Below are 18469 nucleotides of genomic sequence, written 5' to 3'. Positions count from 1 at the left end.
TTTTATTTTCGAAGTGTAAAATTTTTAGATCAGTGTTGATGTCTGTGAAATGGTGTGAACAGTCGTAGATGTGCTCCCCGAAGGCTGAATGCCGAATGTATCTGATCGCGTTTTTGTGTTTTTTGTATCTTGTATGGAAATTACGTTTTGTTTGACCTATGTATGTGGCGTTACAGTTAGGTTCTTGGCACTTGAGTTCATATACTCCTGACTTTGAGAAAGGGTCCTTTTTGTTTAGGTTGCACCTGCTGAAGTGTCTCTGTAGTGTGTTATTCATTCGAATGGCTACTTTTAAACCTTGTTTCTTGAAAATGTTAGCTACTTTGTATGTGTTATTGTTAACATATTTGAGAACCACGTACTTTTCTTTGTCGTGTGTGGTGTTTTCCCGGCGACTTTTCTTATGTTTATTTAATAGTTTATCTACTGTGCCCGGAGGATGGTTGTTTTCTTTCACGATTTGTTTAATGATGTGCATCTCTTCATTGAAATCCGTTGTGCTCATTGGTATGGAAATAGCTCTATGTATCATTGTATTCAGTCCTGCTATTTTGTGTGTGTATGGCTGGTTCGAGTTGTTGTTAATAGTGTGCGACGTCTGAGTGGGCTTTCTGTATACTTTGTAAGATAGGTTGTCATTATTCCTGTTGATTGTGATGTCTAAGTAGTTTATTTTCTTGTTATTTTCTGGCTTCATGGTGAAGCTTATGGATTTGTGTAAAGAATTTAGAGTGTTTAATAACTGATCTGCATTAGTCATGTCATTATCATATATGCATATGACGTCATCCACGAATCTGCTCCAATGTAAGATTCCTTTTGAAATCTGGCTCATTAAGAAGACGTTTTCAAAGTTATTCAGAAATATGTTTGCTATTATACCTGATATCGGTGAGCCCATGGCTAACCCTTCTTTTTGGCAATAGATTTTGTCGTTAAATGCAAAGGAATTTTGGTGTAGTGTTCTAAGAAGGTTAATAATTTCTTTGGTTTCTTGTAGAGAGGTGTTTTCTTTAAGAGATTTTTGATAATTTTAATGGATTCATCTATTGGTATGTTGGTGTACATGTTAGTGATGTCAAAGGATATCATACGTGTGCTCTCTGTTATTTTAAGTTTATTTAATTCTTTAATTAGTTCTAGGCTGTTTTTAATTGATCTGTCTCCTTTAAATGAAATTTTCTCTTTTAGAATGATGTTCAGTTGTTTGCTTAAATTGTAACTTGGCGCATCTTTAAAATTTACTATTGGTCTAATGGGACACGGCTCTTTGTGTATTTTGGGCAGGGCTCTTAGTGTGGGGAGTTTAGGATTTTTGATGGTGAGGCTTTCTTTTTCTTGTTTTGTGAAAATGAAGTCTGTTTCCTTGATAGCTTGCTTTATTTGGTTTTGAAATTTATTTGTGTATCAAAAGTCTGTAAATTTGCAGATTCCAATGAGCTTGCGGAAGGCATTTGCTTTAGTCTCTTTTTATCTTCTGCGAGTTTTCTCAGCCTGGCCCTTTCTTCAGTATCACCCAACTTTTTGTCAACACCCGCTAGGCACCTTTGCTTTTGCAAAAATATTTTATCTTCTTAGATTTTTATTCTTTCAAGAGCATCAGCTTGTGTGATTTCGAATAAATTATCTAATTCAAGTTGAAAGTTCTCTTTGCGGCACCTATGTAAATCCTGAATCTTCTTGCTTTTTTTTTTTTTTTTTTTTTTTTTTTTGCAGTTCTTGCCAGACCGGATAAAAATCCACTAACTTCTTAACATAATTAGGCACAGCTCTGGTAGGTATTCTAGCCTTTTCCCAGAATATATTGCACTCCCGAATGACAAGATTTGCGCTTTCACTAACAGTCAACTTAACCTCACATATGTTGAAAAATAGAACTGTGAGAACTTGACGATTAGATGGAAATTTTGCGCCTGTTATTTGGTAATTTACTTCACCAACCAAGAAAATGCTTTTTTTTTTATTGCTCCTTAGTTCCACTGACATCTTCGAAATATAAAGCAATCCGTGATAGCTACCCGATAAGCGAAAACTAAGCGACAATAACAATGAGAGCGTGTCACTCTTGTGACGCAACTTGTATGGACATGTTTGTGCGCAAGTCGGCACGGGTTGCACTGTTCCAAATAAGGAAAAAAAATTGTTTTTGGGTGTTTTAGCTCCAAATGAATAAAACAATAACCTATGCATTGCAAAATTAAAACTTTAAAAAATAAGGGACACCCTAGCGTGCGGGCTAGAAGTTGTTACTTTGACAACTTGTGTGGTCAATCTGTTGAATAGGATAACCTCTACCAGTAAATGTTCTTTTTAGGTTGTTTTTGTGCAGGTGGCAGGCTTTAGTGTTTGAGCAAATTTGTGTACTATTGATGGCAAGGCAAAAAGATAATATCTTATGTGGTGTGTTGAAAACTCTCAATGGTACTTTGGTTGATTCATTTCATGTGAACAACAGTGTTAGTTCTTCCATCATCAAGAAAAAAGTCAGTGCCTATCTCCTATAATGCCTTAGAACACAAGTCAAGCAAACAAACTGTAAAATTTGTAAAATAAATTATTTTACTCACCAATGGGTTAATAGTATTTTCTAGTATCATTAGAGCATAAAAAGGAAGAAAAGTTATCCAAGATATTGTAATGGTTGTCGAGTCCGCCATGCTAACTCGCTACGCGCCGGGGCAGTCACCCGTCGCCCCACCCCCTTACGCTCGAGCGCGCCAATCCGCGAGCAACACTCAAGCGCTGGGCTGGCCCTTCTCACTTCTATCTGTGGTTGCGCCGCAGCGAACTACGGAAGCGACTGGAAGACTAATCTGGAGTCTTCTATTTCGCGAGGTTCCTCGATCCATCGAACATCCGGACTATTCCAGAAGGGCTGGCGCAGGTATAAAAGAGCAGTTAGTTGCCTACAGAGTGAGTCAGTGAGAGCTAGTCCGTGAAAATTGTTCAGAGTGTGAGGGTGAGGAGTGAGCGCAGTCAGGCTGAGGTGTCAGCCTAAATGGAGTATCTGCCTGTGGGAGCCGAGGACTCGTGCCTGTTCCCCTGACGTCGTGTGTGTGTGTGTGTGCGTGCGTGCGTGCGTGCGTGCGTGCGTGCGTGTGTGTGTGTGTGTGTGTGTGTGTGTGTGTCCCCCTTGAGTCTGGCTGCTGGAGGAGAACCTGGAGTGTTCTGGAGCGGCGAAGAAGGGAACACTAGGAGAAGACGTGTGTAGACCGCAAACTGGGTTCGACGGACAGTAAACAGCGGATACTATCCCGACCTGCGACACTGACGTGTAGGCTGTGGACCGTGACAGCGCTAACTGACTGAGTGGCTGAGAGACTGTACTGTAAATAACCGATGACTCTGTGTATGTGTGTGTGTGTCATTGTAGATGGAACATAAGAGAAACTAAGAGAGAGAGCACGAACCGTGTAAGTGTGTAACTGTGTACGTGTGTAACTTGTGGCTCGGCTATCGTCTGTATGTGTGTAAATCTGTAGTTATAGTGCTTAGTTAATAAATTTTAGAAATAGGTTGCTACCAGGTGCTGTACCCATTTATTTATCTACCTCGCCAAAACGTTACAATATGTACAAATATCAAACTACTGTCATAGAAGAGGAATATGACAAGCAGCTATTAATGAACGAGAGGGGTAGTATTGCAGTTTATCTAGGCCTTTTCCATTTGGTTGATTATTGCATATTCATCCATTGTCACCATCCTTTATGGTCTCTGTCTTCTAACGAATGTTTAACCATTTCATTTTGAGTTACAGAATACAGTGTGTTTCCAATCCAAGGCACATTTCTGGTACTCTCAATGGGTTCTAAGCAGCCACTAATATAAAAGAGAACACGTGAAAAGACATGAAAATTTATGTAATAAATGGACACTTTCACAAAGAAAATACTGCGGGCACCCAGAAAGCTGTAGATATCTCCAAACTAAGCTTTAATGACATGTGCTGTTTTTTAAAAAATAAAATAAAAAAAATAATAATAAAAGAATTCAAATGCATTTTGAATTAAGGAATGCCTAATGGTGTTGGAAACTTCTGTAAGTGCTGTGGATGCCGTTAGGCATAAAGTTCAGTCAGGGGGTTAAATTGCTTTACATACTGTTATTTTAAGAAATCCTGAAGTACAGTTTTTATTGTTCTACTTGGATTAATTTTCTGTCCTTATGCATGGATTGGCTGTCTCTTTCGTTATGAAGAAAACACTTTTTATCTTTTCTTCAGATGGAGAATCTCCTGGTAAGCGAAGCAAGTGTCAGTATTATTTTGTGTTGGCATCCGAGTCTGAGCTGCCTACTGATGAAGATACAGAGAGCGAGCATAGTATTCAAGGAAAAGTGACAGGTAAACAACAGGAGTTTCGTATACAATACAGTCTCATAATAGATTTAAGAAAATAATCTTGACCTTGCAACTGTTTGTAACAATAAGCAGTGACTGAGCATTAAGAACATTTTCCATTTGTCAGATCAGGATATCCTGAGAAACATTACAACAAACTGTCATTTGATGTAGCACTAAGAGTACCAATGGAAATTATGGAAGAAAGTAAGTAGAATTGGCCAAATTAGAAAGTGTAGGATGTGATTGACATTGATGCTGTTCATATGTAGGGAGACATAGAGATATTGGACAACAGCTATTGTTGACAGGTGTTGTAAAGTGTTGGATTGATGTGAATTAGGAAAACAGTAGCATCCAAAGCTAGTGTTATTGTTGTTGTCTTAACACATTGCTGTCCGGCCCATCTGACCTATAACTGGCCCCTGTGGCCGGAAAGTTTTGGCAGAGACATGGAGTTATTGCAGGGTATCATAATTTAATAATTTTAAGTTCATTGACAGTTATATCTGTCCACTTTAAAGTTTTTGGTGAGATTTTATATTTCGGTTCATTCTAGTATTGATATCCGTTTGATTCCTCCACCATATACGCCAACAAATCATTACAAATGAACAACTTGACATCACAACCTATATTTTCAGGTTCACTCGGCGAAATTTTATCGCCAGGCGTCCACGAGAAAGACTCCAAAAACAGTATAATATCCTGTTAGGCCATTCACTGCCAGAAATAGGGAGAATATTATCAACAGTACTTACATATAGACCATCTTTGCTATCTGAAGCATCAGGTCATTGCTCACATGGTGCAATAAACGTGTCATTCAACGCATCACTTCCACATAAATGCATGACACTAGCACTAGAATTATCATTAGACAATTCATCTTCACTCTCCTGATAATCACGGGAAACATATGACAAATTATCAGCGTATAATTCATGTATAATATCACCAGGAGTCAGTCCACTGTTTTTGTTTACCGGGGCTGCCATTTTTGTTTACTAGCATTGATGGATACATGGAAGATATTCGAAGGCAAAAACAAATGCAACTGACGCACTAAAACGGGCAAAACCAGTACTAAAAGAAGCGTAGTTTTTCTACCATTTAGGCACATCAACGATAATCTCCAAATAGTTCCTCAATAACCGTTAGATGGCATCATAAGACAGACTTGCACAAACACGTATTTATACGTGATCGGCTGCAGAGCACCGTGCTTGGAAACACGTATTGATACGTGAGCGGACAGCATTGTGTTAAGAATAAGTTGATATTAAGAGGTTATACCGCTATCTTGACCCACGACGACTTGGCTGTGAACTTACATTCTCATGGTTTTTGATTTGGACAGTTCTTATTACTAGGCTGTGTACCTGATCTTGTTACTCATGTTTATGTTTGTTTTATTATGAAAGTTTACTTTTGTTAATTAGTCTGTTGACAGTACAAGTGAAATGTGCTGAGTGTAGCTGTATCTTGTTCTTTATGAATAAATGAATAAATACAGTAATTAAACAAAAAACAGCTAATTTCTGTGAATGTATAATTTTTGAGGGTAACTTCAGTTCACACGCGCACACGCACACGCACTCTCTCTCTCTCTCTCTCTCTCTCTCTCTCTCTCTCTCTCCCCACCCACCTCCACCCATGGAATTCTTTCTGGTTTGGCATGAATTTCAACCAATAATAGCAGACACCGCAGGTAGCAGGTAAGGACCCTCTTCCGAGCCATCCCTGCCTAGAGAATGGTGCCCCTGCCTATGTGAATCCCAGAGCACACTGACCCGGTGTGTAGCATCTGGTAAGGGTCCCAGCTCAGGGTCATGAGCAAGCGGAAACCTCAACTGAATTTTCAGCGGAGAAGATGGACATCGGAAAGGTGGAGATTGCGAAAGAGGCAGCCTAATACTTGGGGAATAGTATGATTACAGTATCCATCAGCGGCGTTTGTTTCCCATGTTAGATACGGTTGCAAGGGCATCTGTTCCCCATGTAAGGAGCAGCCTGAATAATTGCTGGCAGTAATTCTAAAATGCCTTTGGGAGTGGCAACCCCATCGTAACAATAGCCTGAACTGTGTGTTGGTAATTATTAGTCTTGGAAGAGGTTAGGGCGTACCCTGCTAAAAGCAACGCACAGTTCTTGTGCTGGGGGAGCTGTGATAAGTGGGCAACCAGCGGTTAATATTATGAAGGTGGGAATAATAAATGTTGTGTCCCTGATGGGAAAATCAGAGGAGTTGATTGATTTTATGGAGATAGGGAATGTTGCAATGATGGGACTGAGGTCAATTGGAGGGAAAAGGGAGTGAAGAGGCTGAGTAGAAGCTACACCGTATACTGGAGTGGAGGAGGTGAGGCAAAGAATAGAGTAGATTGATGGTTAACAAAATCCTGGATGAAAATCTGTGTAGGGTAGAAGGGTAGACTACGTTAGTGATAGAATAATCAGAGTATGACTGAGCATGGAAGAAGGAGTGAAAGATTTCATCCAAGTTTATGCACCCCAAACTGGAAATGGTGAGGAAAATATAGAGCTATTCTTGGCGACACTCGAGGAAATAATCACTGATGTGTAAGTGAAAGAAATGGGAGACCTCAATGCGTAGGTTGGAAATGACAGAATATTGCTAAAGAAGAAGTGATTGGTCCACTTGGATATGGAGAAGGAAACAACGAGATAAGTTGATTGATTTTGGTGAAAGAAATAGAAGGATTGTGGGTAACACTTTGTTTAGAAAGAAGAATAGTAGAAAGACACTAGATATGGCTAGGGTGAAAGAAGGACAAAAACAGTTATTGATTATTCTTTGTTTGAGAAAATATCCTATACTGTTAATGGATGTAATAGCACTACCAGGTGAGGCATTTGAAGGAGACCACAGAGTAGTGGTACCAAAATTGAGAATAGGTAAAACTGTGAGAGTAGAAGTAATAAGACAGAAGAAAATAAAAGTTTGAAAATTAAAAGAACTCAGGAGGAATTAAAACAGCATATCTCTATATCAGAAATAGAAAGTGTAGAAGAATGGACCAAATTTAAAAACACATTTGTAAACTGTGCAGAGATTTGTGGCAGGACTTTGGCGAGAGTGAAGCATTTTCCTGGTGTGAAAATGGGAAACCACGGAAAACCGTCTTCAGGGCTGCCGACAGTGGGATTCGAACCCACTCTCTCCCGAATGCAAACTCACACACGCGCGCCCCTAACCGCACGGCCAACTCTCCCAATAGGAGGAGACACCTTGGTGGAATGAGAAGGTGAAGGAGGTGGTTAAATAAATGAATAAGGCATGGCAAGAATGGAATACAGGTAAGAAAGAAAGGAAGTAAGGTTAAATATCAGGGGGGAAAATTGAGGACAAGAAAAAATGTTGGAGAGATTCATACCAGAGTTGGAAAAGAATGTAAATGGTGGAAAAAGGATGTGTATGGATTGATTAAAAAAAGAGAAAAGAAAAATTCTACACAAAACAAGTGAAGGAAGGTTGTGGAAATGTAATAACAGCCCCAGAGGAGTTACAGAATAGGTGGAAAAACTATTTTGATAAACTCCTGAATGTGAGAAATGATGCAGAAGAGAGTGTAGTGGAAAATGAGGATGGTCCAGAAATGGAGGGTGATATTGCAATGGCAGTGGTGGAAATGGCTGTTGAACAAATGAAAATAGGAAAAGCAGCTATAGCCTTATTCGAGGGGGTGTTTTTCTAAAAAAATTTGCACCGTTTCCCACATTTTGCACTTCTCCTGAATCTCAGTTGAAGTGAGAGATTCCATTGACTTTTTCCTCCTCCTCTTCCCCGGACGAGATCTCCTCCATAACCTCATCCTGTTGTTTGCGATGCAGGTCCATCAGTTCGTTGGTGGTCAGTTCCTGGCTATGTTCTTCCACCAGCTCTTGAATGTCCACGTCATTCACCTCCAGCCCCAGAGTCTTCCCTAAGGACACAATTTCATCGACAATCGGCGGTTCATTGTAACTAACAACCCCCTCAAAATCACGTCGAAGAACACAGTCAGGCCGCAGCTTTCCCCAAGCGGAAGTTAGTTTTCTTGGTGACTCCATCCCAGGCTTTATAGATCTTCAGGCAGTTCACAGTGGGGAAATGATTTCTCCCTAACTCTCGAAGGGTAAGGTTTGTTCCTTCGGTCACTTCGAAGCATCTCTGAAACAGTGCTTTGGTGTATAGCTGCTTGAACTTCGAAATGACTTGCTGATCCATAGGCTGGAGTAGTGTTGGGAGGAAGGAACTTTACCTTAACAAACTTGAATTCCTCCAGTAAGTCTGCCTCAAGGCCTGGAGGATGAGCAGGAGCATTGTCCATAACCAGCAAGACTTTTGAGCAGCAGATTATTTTCTGAAAGGTATTTCTTCACTACAGGACCAAAGACCTCGTTCATCCATTCAACAAAGGAATTAGGGAGGGGAAAAAGTATGCATACATGGCGCTCGTAATGCGGAACCTCACTCGTTTGCTCGTCTTGCAAAACACTTGTAAACCAAGCTGCTCGCATTCCGAGGTTTCACTGTATATGAATTGTTTCAGTTTTGTCTAGATTCCAGTGGGGAGAACAGATTGGTTTAGAAACCAAACTGGACTATGATAGGGAAGTGTATTGTCTCCACTTATGTTTATAATTCTTATGGATGAAATTCTAAAGGAAACAAAGGCAAAATATGGAAGGGATATGAAAATATTGTTGTTTGCAGATGACATAGTGATCAGGGGAGTCAACAATACAGAAGTACAAATCCAGCTATAGGCTTTAAATGACAATATTGAGAAATTTGGTATGAAAATCAGTTACATGTGATAAAATTCATTTTTGGGTCCATATTGAAAGTATTTGTATTAAATAACACTAGTATGTTTTTATTGTTCACCCACCTATTCAATACAATACAATCTTAAAAATTAGGACTTTGTCCTTATCAAAATTGTTAACATAAAATTAATACAGTGGATGGTACATGTTTTGCCTATCAGTGGTAGGTATTATCAGCCATATTTTTTACCTTAGGAATAGATCAGGTACTTGATTGGAAATGACTTATGAATACTGTTAAAAACTAACTATGTCTTGTAAAGTGGATTATAGATTGTTAACCAATTATTACATTATAAAATGTAGTATACTATTACTTAATAATATTTGTGTTAATATTTGAGTCTAAAAACATGACATAGGTGGTTGATTCTTGATATTAAAAGATATTACACTAAAGATAAAAATCAGAAAGCACATTCCATTTAATTGTTAAATGGTGTGTTGTTAAAAACTTTAGGAAAGTTGAGCATTGGTAATGGTCGTTGGTTCTTGAAGTTGATAAGTATTGATTTTCATTTATATGCTTATAAATTTTGATGAACTTTCATATGGCGTGGTTCTCTTTGGGTCCGTGGTAGAGTGTCGGCCTCCGGATCCCAAGATAGCGGGTTCAAACCCGGCAGAGGTAGTCGGATTTTTGAAGGGCGGAAAAAAGTCCATTCGACACTCCATGTCGTACGATGTCGGCATGTAAAAGATCTCTCGTGATACATTTGGTATTTACCCGACAAAATTAATTAAATCTCAGCCATAGACGCCCAAGAGAGATCCGGTTTACTCTAGGTCCGCTAGATGGCAGACAGAGTAAACCGGAACGTCGAAATTGACGAGCAGACAGCCAGATGGCGTCAAATCGAAATGTCTGCAAACGGTAGCTGAGGCCATAGATTATTATTATTATTATTATTATTATTATTATTATTATTATTATTATTATTATTATTATTATTATTAGTTGGAATGTTGGTGCCGTAGGCTATATTGAAGTTTGTGTAGACGTCATTAGGCCATCTTCTTTGGTGTAACATCAATACAATATGTAACATCAATGTAAGGTAAAAAATATGGCTGATGATGCCTACTATTAATAGGCAAAACATGTACCATTCACTGTATTAATTTTATGATAATAATTTTGAACAGGACAAAGTCCTGATTTTTAAGATTGTATTGTATTTAATAGGTGGGTGAACAATAAAAACATACTAGTGTTATTTAATATGAAAATCAATGTTGAGAAGAGCAAGACACTGGTGATGACAAGAGAAAAAAAGAGAAGAAAAAGTAATTGTTAGTATCAGGGGACAAAACCTTGAGGTTGTTGAATACTGCAAATATTTGGCAAGTGGAATAATGCAAGATGCAAGGTTGGATAAGGAGATCAGCAGAAGGGTACAAGCGGGAAGTACGTTTTACCAGAATGTAAGGAACCTGGTGTGGAACAGAGAAGTTCCTGTGACATGTAAAGAGATAATATAAAGGATGTACTATGCCCCTATATTAACGTATACATATGGCTTTTAGTGCCAGGAGTCAAATATCAACTAAAAGTAATAAAATACGCTGAGGAGAATTGCAACTGTGCCGCAGAGTGAAAATTTTCCACCAAAGCAAGAGGAGGGTCTATGTATGTAATGCTAAGAAACATATAGAAGCATAGAAAATAACCCGAGATAGATAATGAGCTCTTAATGTGCTTCGAAGATTTAAGAAATAATGGAATTTGAGTTAATCATGAAATGCTTCAATTTTGTGCATGTGAAATTGCATCATGGAGAAATATATACCCAGAGCAGATTTCAAAGCAAGCCGTGGTTGCGTACACTGATAGATGAGGCGAAATAATATTGTTCTATGAAGAAGAACATCTTTGTGTCAAAAGCTGCCTAGTGATCACACGGAAATAGTTATTGAATGTCATTCCTACTTAAATAGACTGCAGGAACACAGTTAGTATTTGTCACAAATTGGCAATGCAGACTAAATGCCGGTGTTTTCTGAAATGCTAAAGAGTTCAACACTGCAAGAGAATGGAACTTCAAGTTTATTAATAAAGACATCAGGCACAGAGAAACAATGATGCGTAGTCATGCTTGCAGTTGCCAAAGAAGGAAGAAAACTTACATCGTATGTTGTCTTCAAGAGAAAGGCAATGCCAAAATGTCATTTTCCACATGGGATGCATATACACGTGCAAGAAAAGGGCTGGATGGACAGTGATCTAATGAAATACTAGGTAAAAACTGTCTGGAAAAGTTGCCCTGGTGCTCTACTTCGCCTACCACCCATGTTACTGGTTGACAGCTTTAGGGAACATCTCAGGAAAGAAGTCAAAGACTCTCTTCTCGAAGGTAGAACAGACATGGTAGTAATTCCAGGTGGACTGACATCTGTTATACAACATCTAGATGTGTCAAATTAACAAACCTTTTAGGGTTCATATCTGGCTTTTTTATGTGGAATGGATGGCAGTGGGCAAGCACATATTCACTCCAGGTGGCAAGATTCGGCATAGAATTTATGTACCAGTGCATAATAGGAGGCTGGAACTTAGTTCCGTGTGAAATGGTTACAAAGATCTTCACGAAAACTGGAATATCCAACTTATCCAACTTGCTGGATGGTCTCGAAGGTGACAACTTTTGGAACAGAGAGAATCATACTGCTCTGAATGTGACGACTCCTCATCGGCCGCGAGCAACAATGAAATGTCGAAGTGTACCGGTAAATTTGATCAGCGCTCTTCTTATTACCGGATGCGACTTGCATTTTGTTACAGTGTTCATAACGCTAACTCATGTACTGCCATATTACCGACTTTAACATTTGTAGGCCATTCTGTAGCAGCGTACAACAGTGCGTAGCAAACCACGTTAATTTTTTTCGCCTGGTCACCTACTTGAAGCAAGTGTTTAAACTGGTAAACTAAAGTAATGTAAATTTGAGAACTTACTTGTTGATATTTCCTTTGTATACGATATAATATTTTAATGATGGAAAACGGGCAACCTACCGTATATATGTACAAACAGCGTGCGATGTGATAAAAATGATTTTATAAATATTTGTCTAATCTATAAATAAATGTTCATTGTTCGTGCAAAATGGTATTTTCACAGCTATATTGGTGATTTCATTGATTTTATTTGAAATTTCAGTGTAACTTCATCCCTTTCAGGAAAAGTCAGCATAATTTACGCAGCTTGGTTTTAGAACACAAAATTTGGTCAAAAAATGCACCTACCGAGCTTGATAGCTGCAGTCACTTAAGTGCACCCACTATCCAGTATTTGGGAGATAGTGGGTTCGAACCCCACTGTCGGCAGCCCTGAAGACGGTTTTCCGTGGTTTCCCATTTTCACACCAGGCAAATGCTGGGGGGTTGTACCTTAATTAAGGCCGCGGCCGCTTTCTTCCCAGTCCTAGCCCTTTCCTGTCCCATCGTCGCCATAAGACATGTGTCGGTGCGACGTAAAGCCAATAGCAAAAATGTACAAAAATTACGTGGGTAGGTACGGTATATAGATAGATAGGAGGAACCAGAAAAGGAACACAAAATAGGACAAATATGAAGGCTGGTTAATGTGTTACGAGGGAGCAACAGGCAAGGACAAACATGAAAACACAAAAGGATGAGGACAATGTTGATATCTTCACTTCGTACACTGCCATCAACAAATAAATAGTCCCTCTCATTAATCCCAATTCTTATACATCAATCTCTTCTCAGCCCCAGCTTCATCAGGAGGGCAGGTATCAACACTCATCGAGGGGCCATCTTGACTGATCTTCAGTCGTGATGTGGGAAGTGTAGGATACGAAGAAAGCCAGATAAGTGCAGGAAAAGGGAAGAAACAAAATCGATAGGTATTGGTGGTAAAAGATGGCGAACACAGACCGAGCAAAAAAGGAGAAAAGGATCCCAATGGAATGTCTTGGAAAGAAACAAGTTAGCGCCAGTTCAAGTCATAAAGATAGATAGGAGGAACAAGCAACAGCTCAGGTACTTCAGTCACATTGTCAGAAGACCCATTGGACTGGAGAAGACTATCATTGAAGGGAAAGTTGCTGGCCGAAAGTTTTGACAACGTGTGCCGTTGAGATGGGTAGATCAGTTAAAGAGCCTTACTGGAGAGAACCCACAAAAAGCAGTTTACTATGCCCAAAACAGACACTCGTGGAGACAGGTCATCACTATACCTTTATGGTGGGTGGGAATAAGACTTGTTGAAAACTGAAATGGTCTCATCATAGCTGCAAACCCTCACAACTGACTTCAATTCAAAACTTTGAAACTACTTCCACATGTTCGTTCACACTTTTCAACTATACTGTTGGCACTGTTCGCAGATCTTTGGCATACCTTCACTACTCAGTTTAGCATTAGGTCAGCGATCTTGGGCCTAGGCAGTTAGTAAAGAGAGAGTAGATTCTGGGTGAAAGTGCATTCCATTGTATTGTCTCTGCTTGGAAGATGAAGAAAACATTGAGCCATACCATTTGCGGCAACATGCCCGTATATTTCCAAGTTTGCAGCTTGCTGGTAAGAGTGCAAGTGGGCGTGCTGTTACACCATAGAACAATTCTGTCCAGTCTTTTTGGGTCACTATATTCCCAAGCTTCATATTGTACTCAGAGATTCTGTTACTATGTGTTATTAGTTAACTGTACAAAGAGCTACTTTTAAAAATTACCGCCTGAGACCCGCAAATTAACTGCAAAGCAAACTATCCACATGCGAGTTATTGGGAGTAGAATGTATGTAGAAAACAAGTTGATTAACCTAAGTTAAATGGAATTGTATAAAGTTTACTAATGCTGTTTTACTTTATTTAAATACTAACAAGGGAACTACAGCACCTTTCAAGCCAAAATCATCTTGGAAATTCTAACAGCAGAAGCTATGTACCATAAGAAGGCCATATTCAAAAAATGAGCTGCTACTGTAAAGTGTAATGTCCTGAAATCCAGCACCGAACCTCCCACTTAAACTATTGGTAAATAACACTTCAACTTACTGGCTGGACTTGACAGTCCTGACTGCTTACAGGAGGAGGAGCATAGAGATTGGTAGTTTTATGTCACAGTCTGGTAAATTACTCTAGTAGGTAAATGACCAAGTAATGTTTTATGAAATAGGCCTCAGGTCGTGTGGCAAGTACAGATCATATAGTACATTCCAAAAAAAATCTTGCAGTGGCCTTGGTCATTCTTATTTTTGTGGTTATTAACAGCTTGATGCTGGAAAGTGTCCGTATTCACTTCCTGTCTTAATAGATTTTTGCTCTTGCCCAGGAGGAAGGAAGGAAGGAAGGAAGGGAGGGAGTGAGTGAGCTGTGTTGACATAAGGATCAGCTGTCTGTTGACATTTCAGTTTATTGTTTAGCAAAATAATTATAACAGACTGTGAGGGTAGTTTAGAAATAGACCTGTTGTATTGTTTCCTTAACATCTTAACATTTTTATTACCCCACCATAGTTACAAACCGTCAGTATAAGGGAACAAAGGAAATATTTCAAGGCTAGACTAACTACTTAACTACAACTACATCTATAACTAATTTAATCTAAATCGTCTATGCCTAAATTACACTCTAACTTGGTGGCACCCCGCAGTGGCGGGATACCAGACACCATGCAGGGCACCACCCCTAACTAAATCTACTGAGCCGCCTCTAACATGGGTGGAAATCTGAACTGCATGTTAGGGCACCCCCTGCATCTACTCTTAACGTCCTAACTAGTTATTCTACTGCCTACTTCTAATTTAAAAGAACTGGCTGGTCGTGGTATCCCCTTGGTAAGGAAAAATGTCTGTCCAGCCTGTGATACCACTCCCAGACACGCCTCGAGTGTCAGATGTCTGCCCCCACCGACACCTAATTGGCAATGTGTTTCCTTCCCATTCTTTTGCGTGGCGAATTACATGAGGCGGAAGGCAGTCCATTATGTGACCCATCACGTTCTTATCTACTGTCCAGCCTGATGTATACGAGTCGCCTTTCTTGCACATTGCCAGCACCCATCCTTGCTTCTCCTGTTTCACCACGTGCGGACATGCTTATTCTTTTCACCTTGGGGTGGGTCAGTCACACCCCTACCCTTCCATCTCTTATACCTCCCACTCCCTATCCCATATCTTTCAGTCTGCTCTTTCTCACTTACACCCTACCTTTCATCTACCTTATTTCGATCGTATCCTCTACAGTTTACACACTGATTGCTCATTTTCTTCCACTATGTCATATAGGTAATACACCTATACACCTTTTTACAATACCGAACTTGCAAACAATTCAACAGTTCCCTTACTTCTCTACTAATTTACAGCATCTTCATACAGTTCTTCCACCTTATTTACGTCTCTTAGTCTACAAAACACTCACTAATTGCACATTTCTTTAAACAGTACCCACTGAATGTTTATATCACCTCTTAACAGTTCCGCTCTCAACTTACTTTCTCATATCTAATTTCTTTATACTGCCAGGCTGAGTGGCTCAGATGGTTAAGGCGCTGACCTTCTAACTCCAACTTGGCAGGTTCAATTGTGGCTCAGTCCGGTGGTATTTGAAGGTGCTCAGATATGACAGCACCGCATCAGTACATTTACTGGCACGTAAAAGAACTCTTGCGGGACTAAATTTCGGCACCTCAGCTTCTCCGAAGACCTTAAAAAATAGTTACTGGGACGTAAAGCAAATAATATTATTATTCTTATTATTATTAATTTCTTTATAACAAGGTTTTCCTTCCTCACCCCTATCTAGCAATTACCTACTCGTCTCTTAATACAATCTTTCACCAATATCTACAAACATCTTCTCATTGTGTCTACATTATCTATAATATAACACATTTGTCTAAATCTTCCTCATCCCTATCTAGATATTACCTACTCGTCTCTTAATACCAATATCTACAGATCTCTTCTTATTTTATCTACATTATCTATTATATAACACATTCGTCTACATCTTCCTCACCCCTATCTAGATATTACCTACTCGTCTCTTAATACAATCTTTTACTAATATCTACAATTTTCTTCTTATTTTATTTACCTTATCTATAATATACACATTCATCTAAATCTTCCTCAGCACTATCTATATATTATCTACTCTACTCGACTCTTAGTACATTCTTTTACCAATATATACACATCTCTTCTTATTGTATTTACATTATACATAATCTAACACTTTCGTCTAAATCTTACTTCCCATTTCTCTGAATACTACATTTCCTTATTCGACTCCCCATTTTACCTGTCTCCTCTCTTCCTCACATCTCCGCCTGCCTGCTTCTCTCCTCTCCTATCCCCTTTTGTAAACATAACTCCAGCCCTCCCTTCTCCTTTCTTCCCTTCCTCTTATCCCTATCTTTTCTCTCACCTCTTTTTATTGCCTCCTTTTCGCTCTCACCATTCTACCTTTAAAAATCTAGCTCTAACTGCATTTAAATATTTTGATATATTTGTTCCTCTTTCCCACTGTCTGCACAACCATGCTGTCATCTTATAACTCGCTACTTTTTCTATCTCTTTCCTACTCAGCACTTTCTTTTTAATCTCCTCTAAGGCTCGGCACTGGTTAAATACATACAGGTCCGACCATCCCTCCCCACACAAAATACATCTATCGTTATTTTCTCGACCCACCCCCTGTTTTTCGGAACTCCCATTAACCACCGGTATAAATCTCTTTTATCCCTTCTGCCCTCAAATTCGGTTCTCGGGTTCGTTGTTTCCATGAATTTGTTTAATACTGATAGAGTCTCTTTCCCTACATTCCACTATTAAACTCTGTCTTTCTAATCTGATACTCTCCCCTTTACCCTATTCCATGCCCATTCTTTCCTCTCCCCCCATCCCGCACACCCCAATTCCCCTAACCCTAAATTTAGTATTTTTTTTTTTTTACACTTATTCACCCAGTATCCTTCGTTCTCCATACTTTTCTGGAACCTATACATACACCTCTTGTATCAAATCCCCTCCCTTCCCTTATAATCTTATCCAATACATCTTCACCCTCTTAGCTATTGTAATTTCTATCGATTCTTTACATACTAATCTAGCCCCCGCATTTGCAGTACAGTCTGGAACACCCATCGTAATCTTACTAAATTTTGCTACCACTTGGTTTAGTTCCTTCCTAGCCTCCTCCAATCCCCAAACTTCTACCCCAAATAACATTTTTCCTTTTACCAGTGATTACGTCACCATTCTCTGAATTTTGTATTTTATATCTGGGAATTTATTTTCTAATACCCCCACTGCTGCAAGTGCTCCTCTCCCCTTAAATTTGGCCCTTATACTCTAATCTTTCCAGGATCCGTTACTACTAACTATTACACCTAAATACTCAATTTTTTTTCCAGGTCTGATTTCTTCCTGCTCTACCATCCAAACTTTCTTTCCTGGCTTTCCTTTTCCTATATACCATTATCTGCGTCTTTTGTATATTTACTCTAAGTGACCATCTTCTAGTATATTCAACAACCTCATCTAACCCTCTTTGCAACCCCCTTGCTTCGACTCAATACACTTACTCAACCCTCCCCCCTGTAATTTAATCATCACCAGTACTTTCTCATATATTCCTTCTATTGCCGCCCTCATTTTCTTCGACAACCCTATATCTCTTAATCTAGTAAATAGCACCTCCCAACTCACTGCATCAAAGGCTTTCTCTGAATCAATTGCTGCTACATATAATCTCATCCCTGCTATCTTCACATACTTTGTAATTAAAGTATCCAAAATCCACACATCATCCACTGTGTTCCTCCCTTTCCTAAACCCATTCTGATACTCTGATATCCTTCCATACTGCTCTGCCCAATTTTTAATCCTATTGGCTAGAATTCCTGTATACACCTTCGACAACGAGTCAAGGAGTGTTATTCCTCTATAATTATTAGGATCACTTCGAACCCCTTTATTCTTATATATTGGACATAATACCCCTTTTCTCCACTCACTAGGAAATTTCGCAGTTTCCCACATCCTGTTAAAAAATTTAACCATCACCTTCAACATCGGTTCATTTGCCTCCACTTCCTTCCATACCCTGTTTGTAATACCGTTGGCCCCACCTGCTGCATTTGTTCTTGCTTTACTTAACACCCTAATTACTTCCTGTCTTGTTATCTCCGCATCTAGTATCTGTACTCCTGCTTCTAGTTCTCTTACGATATAAGTCTTGCCCATTTCCCCATGCCAGTCTCCCCTCTCACCCAAAAGACCTATAAAATATTCTACCCACTCAAATTCCCCTATAT

General features: G+C 39.3%; 1 protein-coding gene across 1 annotated transcript in view; it reads left to right on the top strand.

The window, feature by feature from the left end:
• LOC136865997 (E3 ubiquitin-protein ligase Mdm2) overlaps nt 1-18469 on the top strand; it is a 279039-nt gene that overhangs the window by 140217 nt on the left and 120353 nt on the right. Inside the window, exon 5 of the mRNA XM_067142603.2 lies at nt 4226-4345. Coding sequence (XP_066998704.2) covers nt 4226-4345 — 120 coding nt within the window. The remainder of the gene's footprint in view (nt 1-4225; nt 4346-18469) is intronic.

Source organism: Anabrus simplex, chromosome 3 (assembly GCF_040414725.1).
Source record: "Anabrus simplex isolate iqAnaSimp1 chromosome 3, ASM4041472v1, whole genome shotgun sequence".
NCBI lineage: Eukaryota > Metazoa > Arthropoda > Insecta > Orthoptera > Tettigoniidae > Anabrus > Anabrus simplex.
Note: the sequence above shows the minus strand (reverse complement) of the source record. Positions and strands in the feature narration are given on the sequence as shown.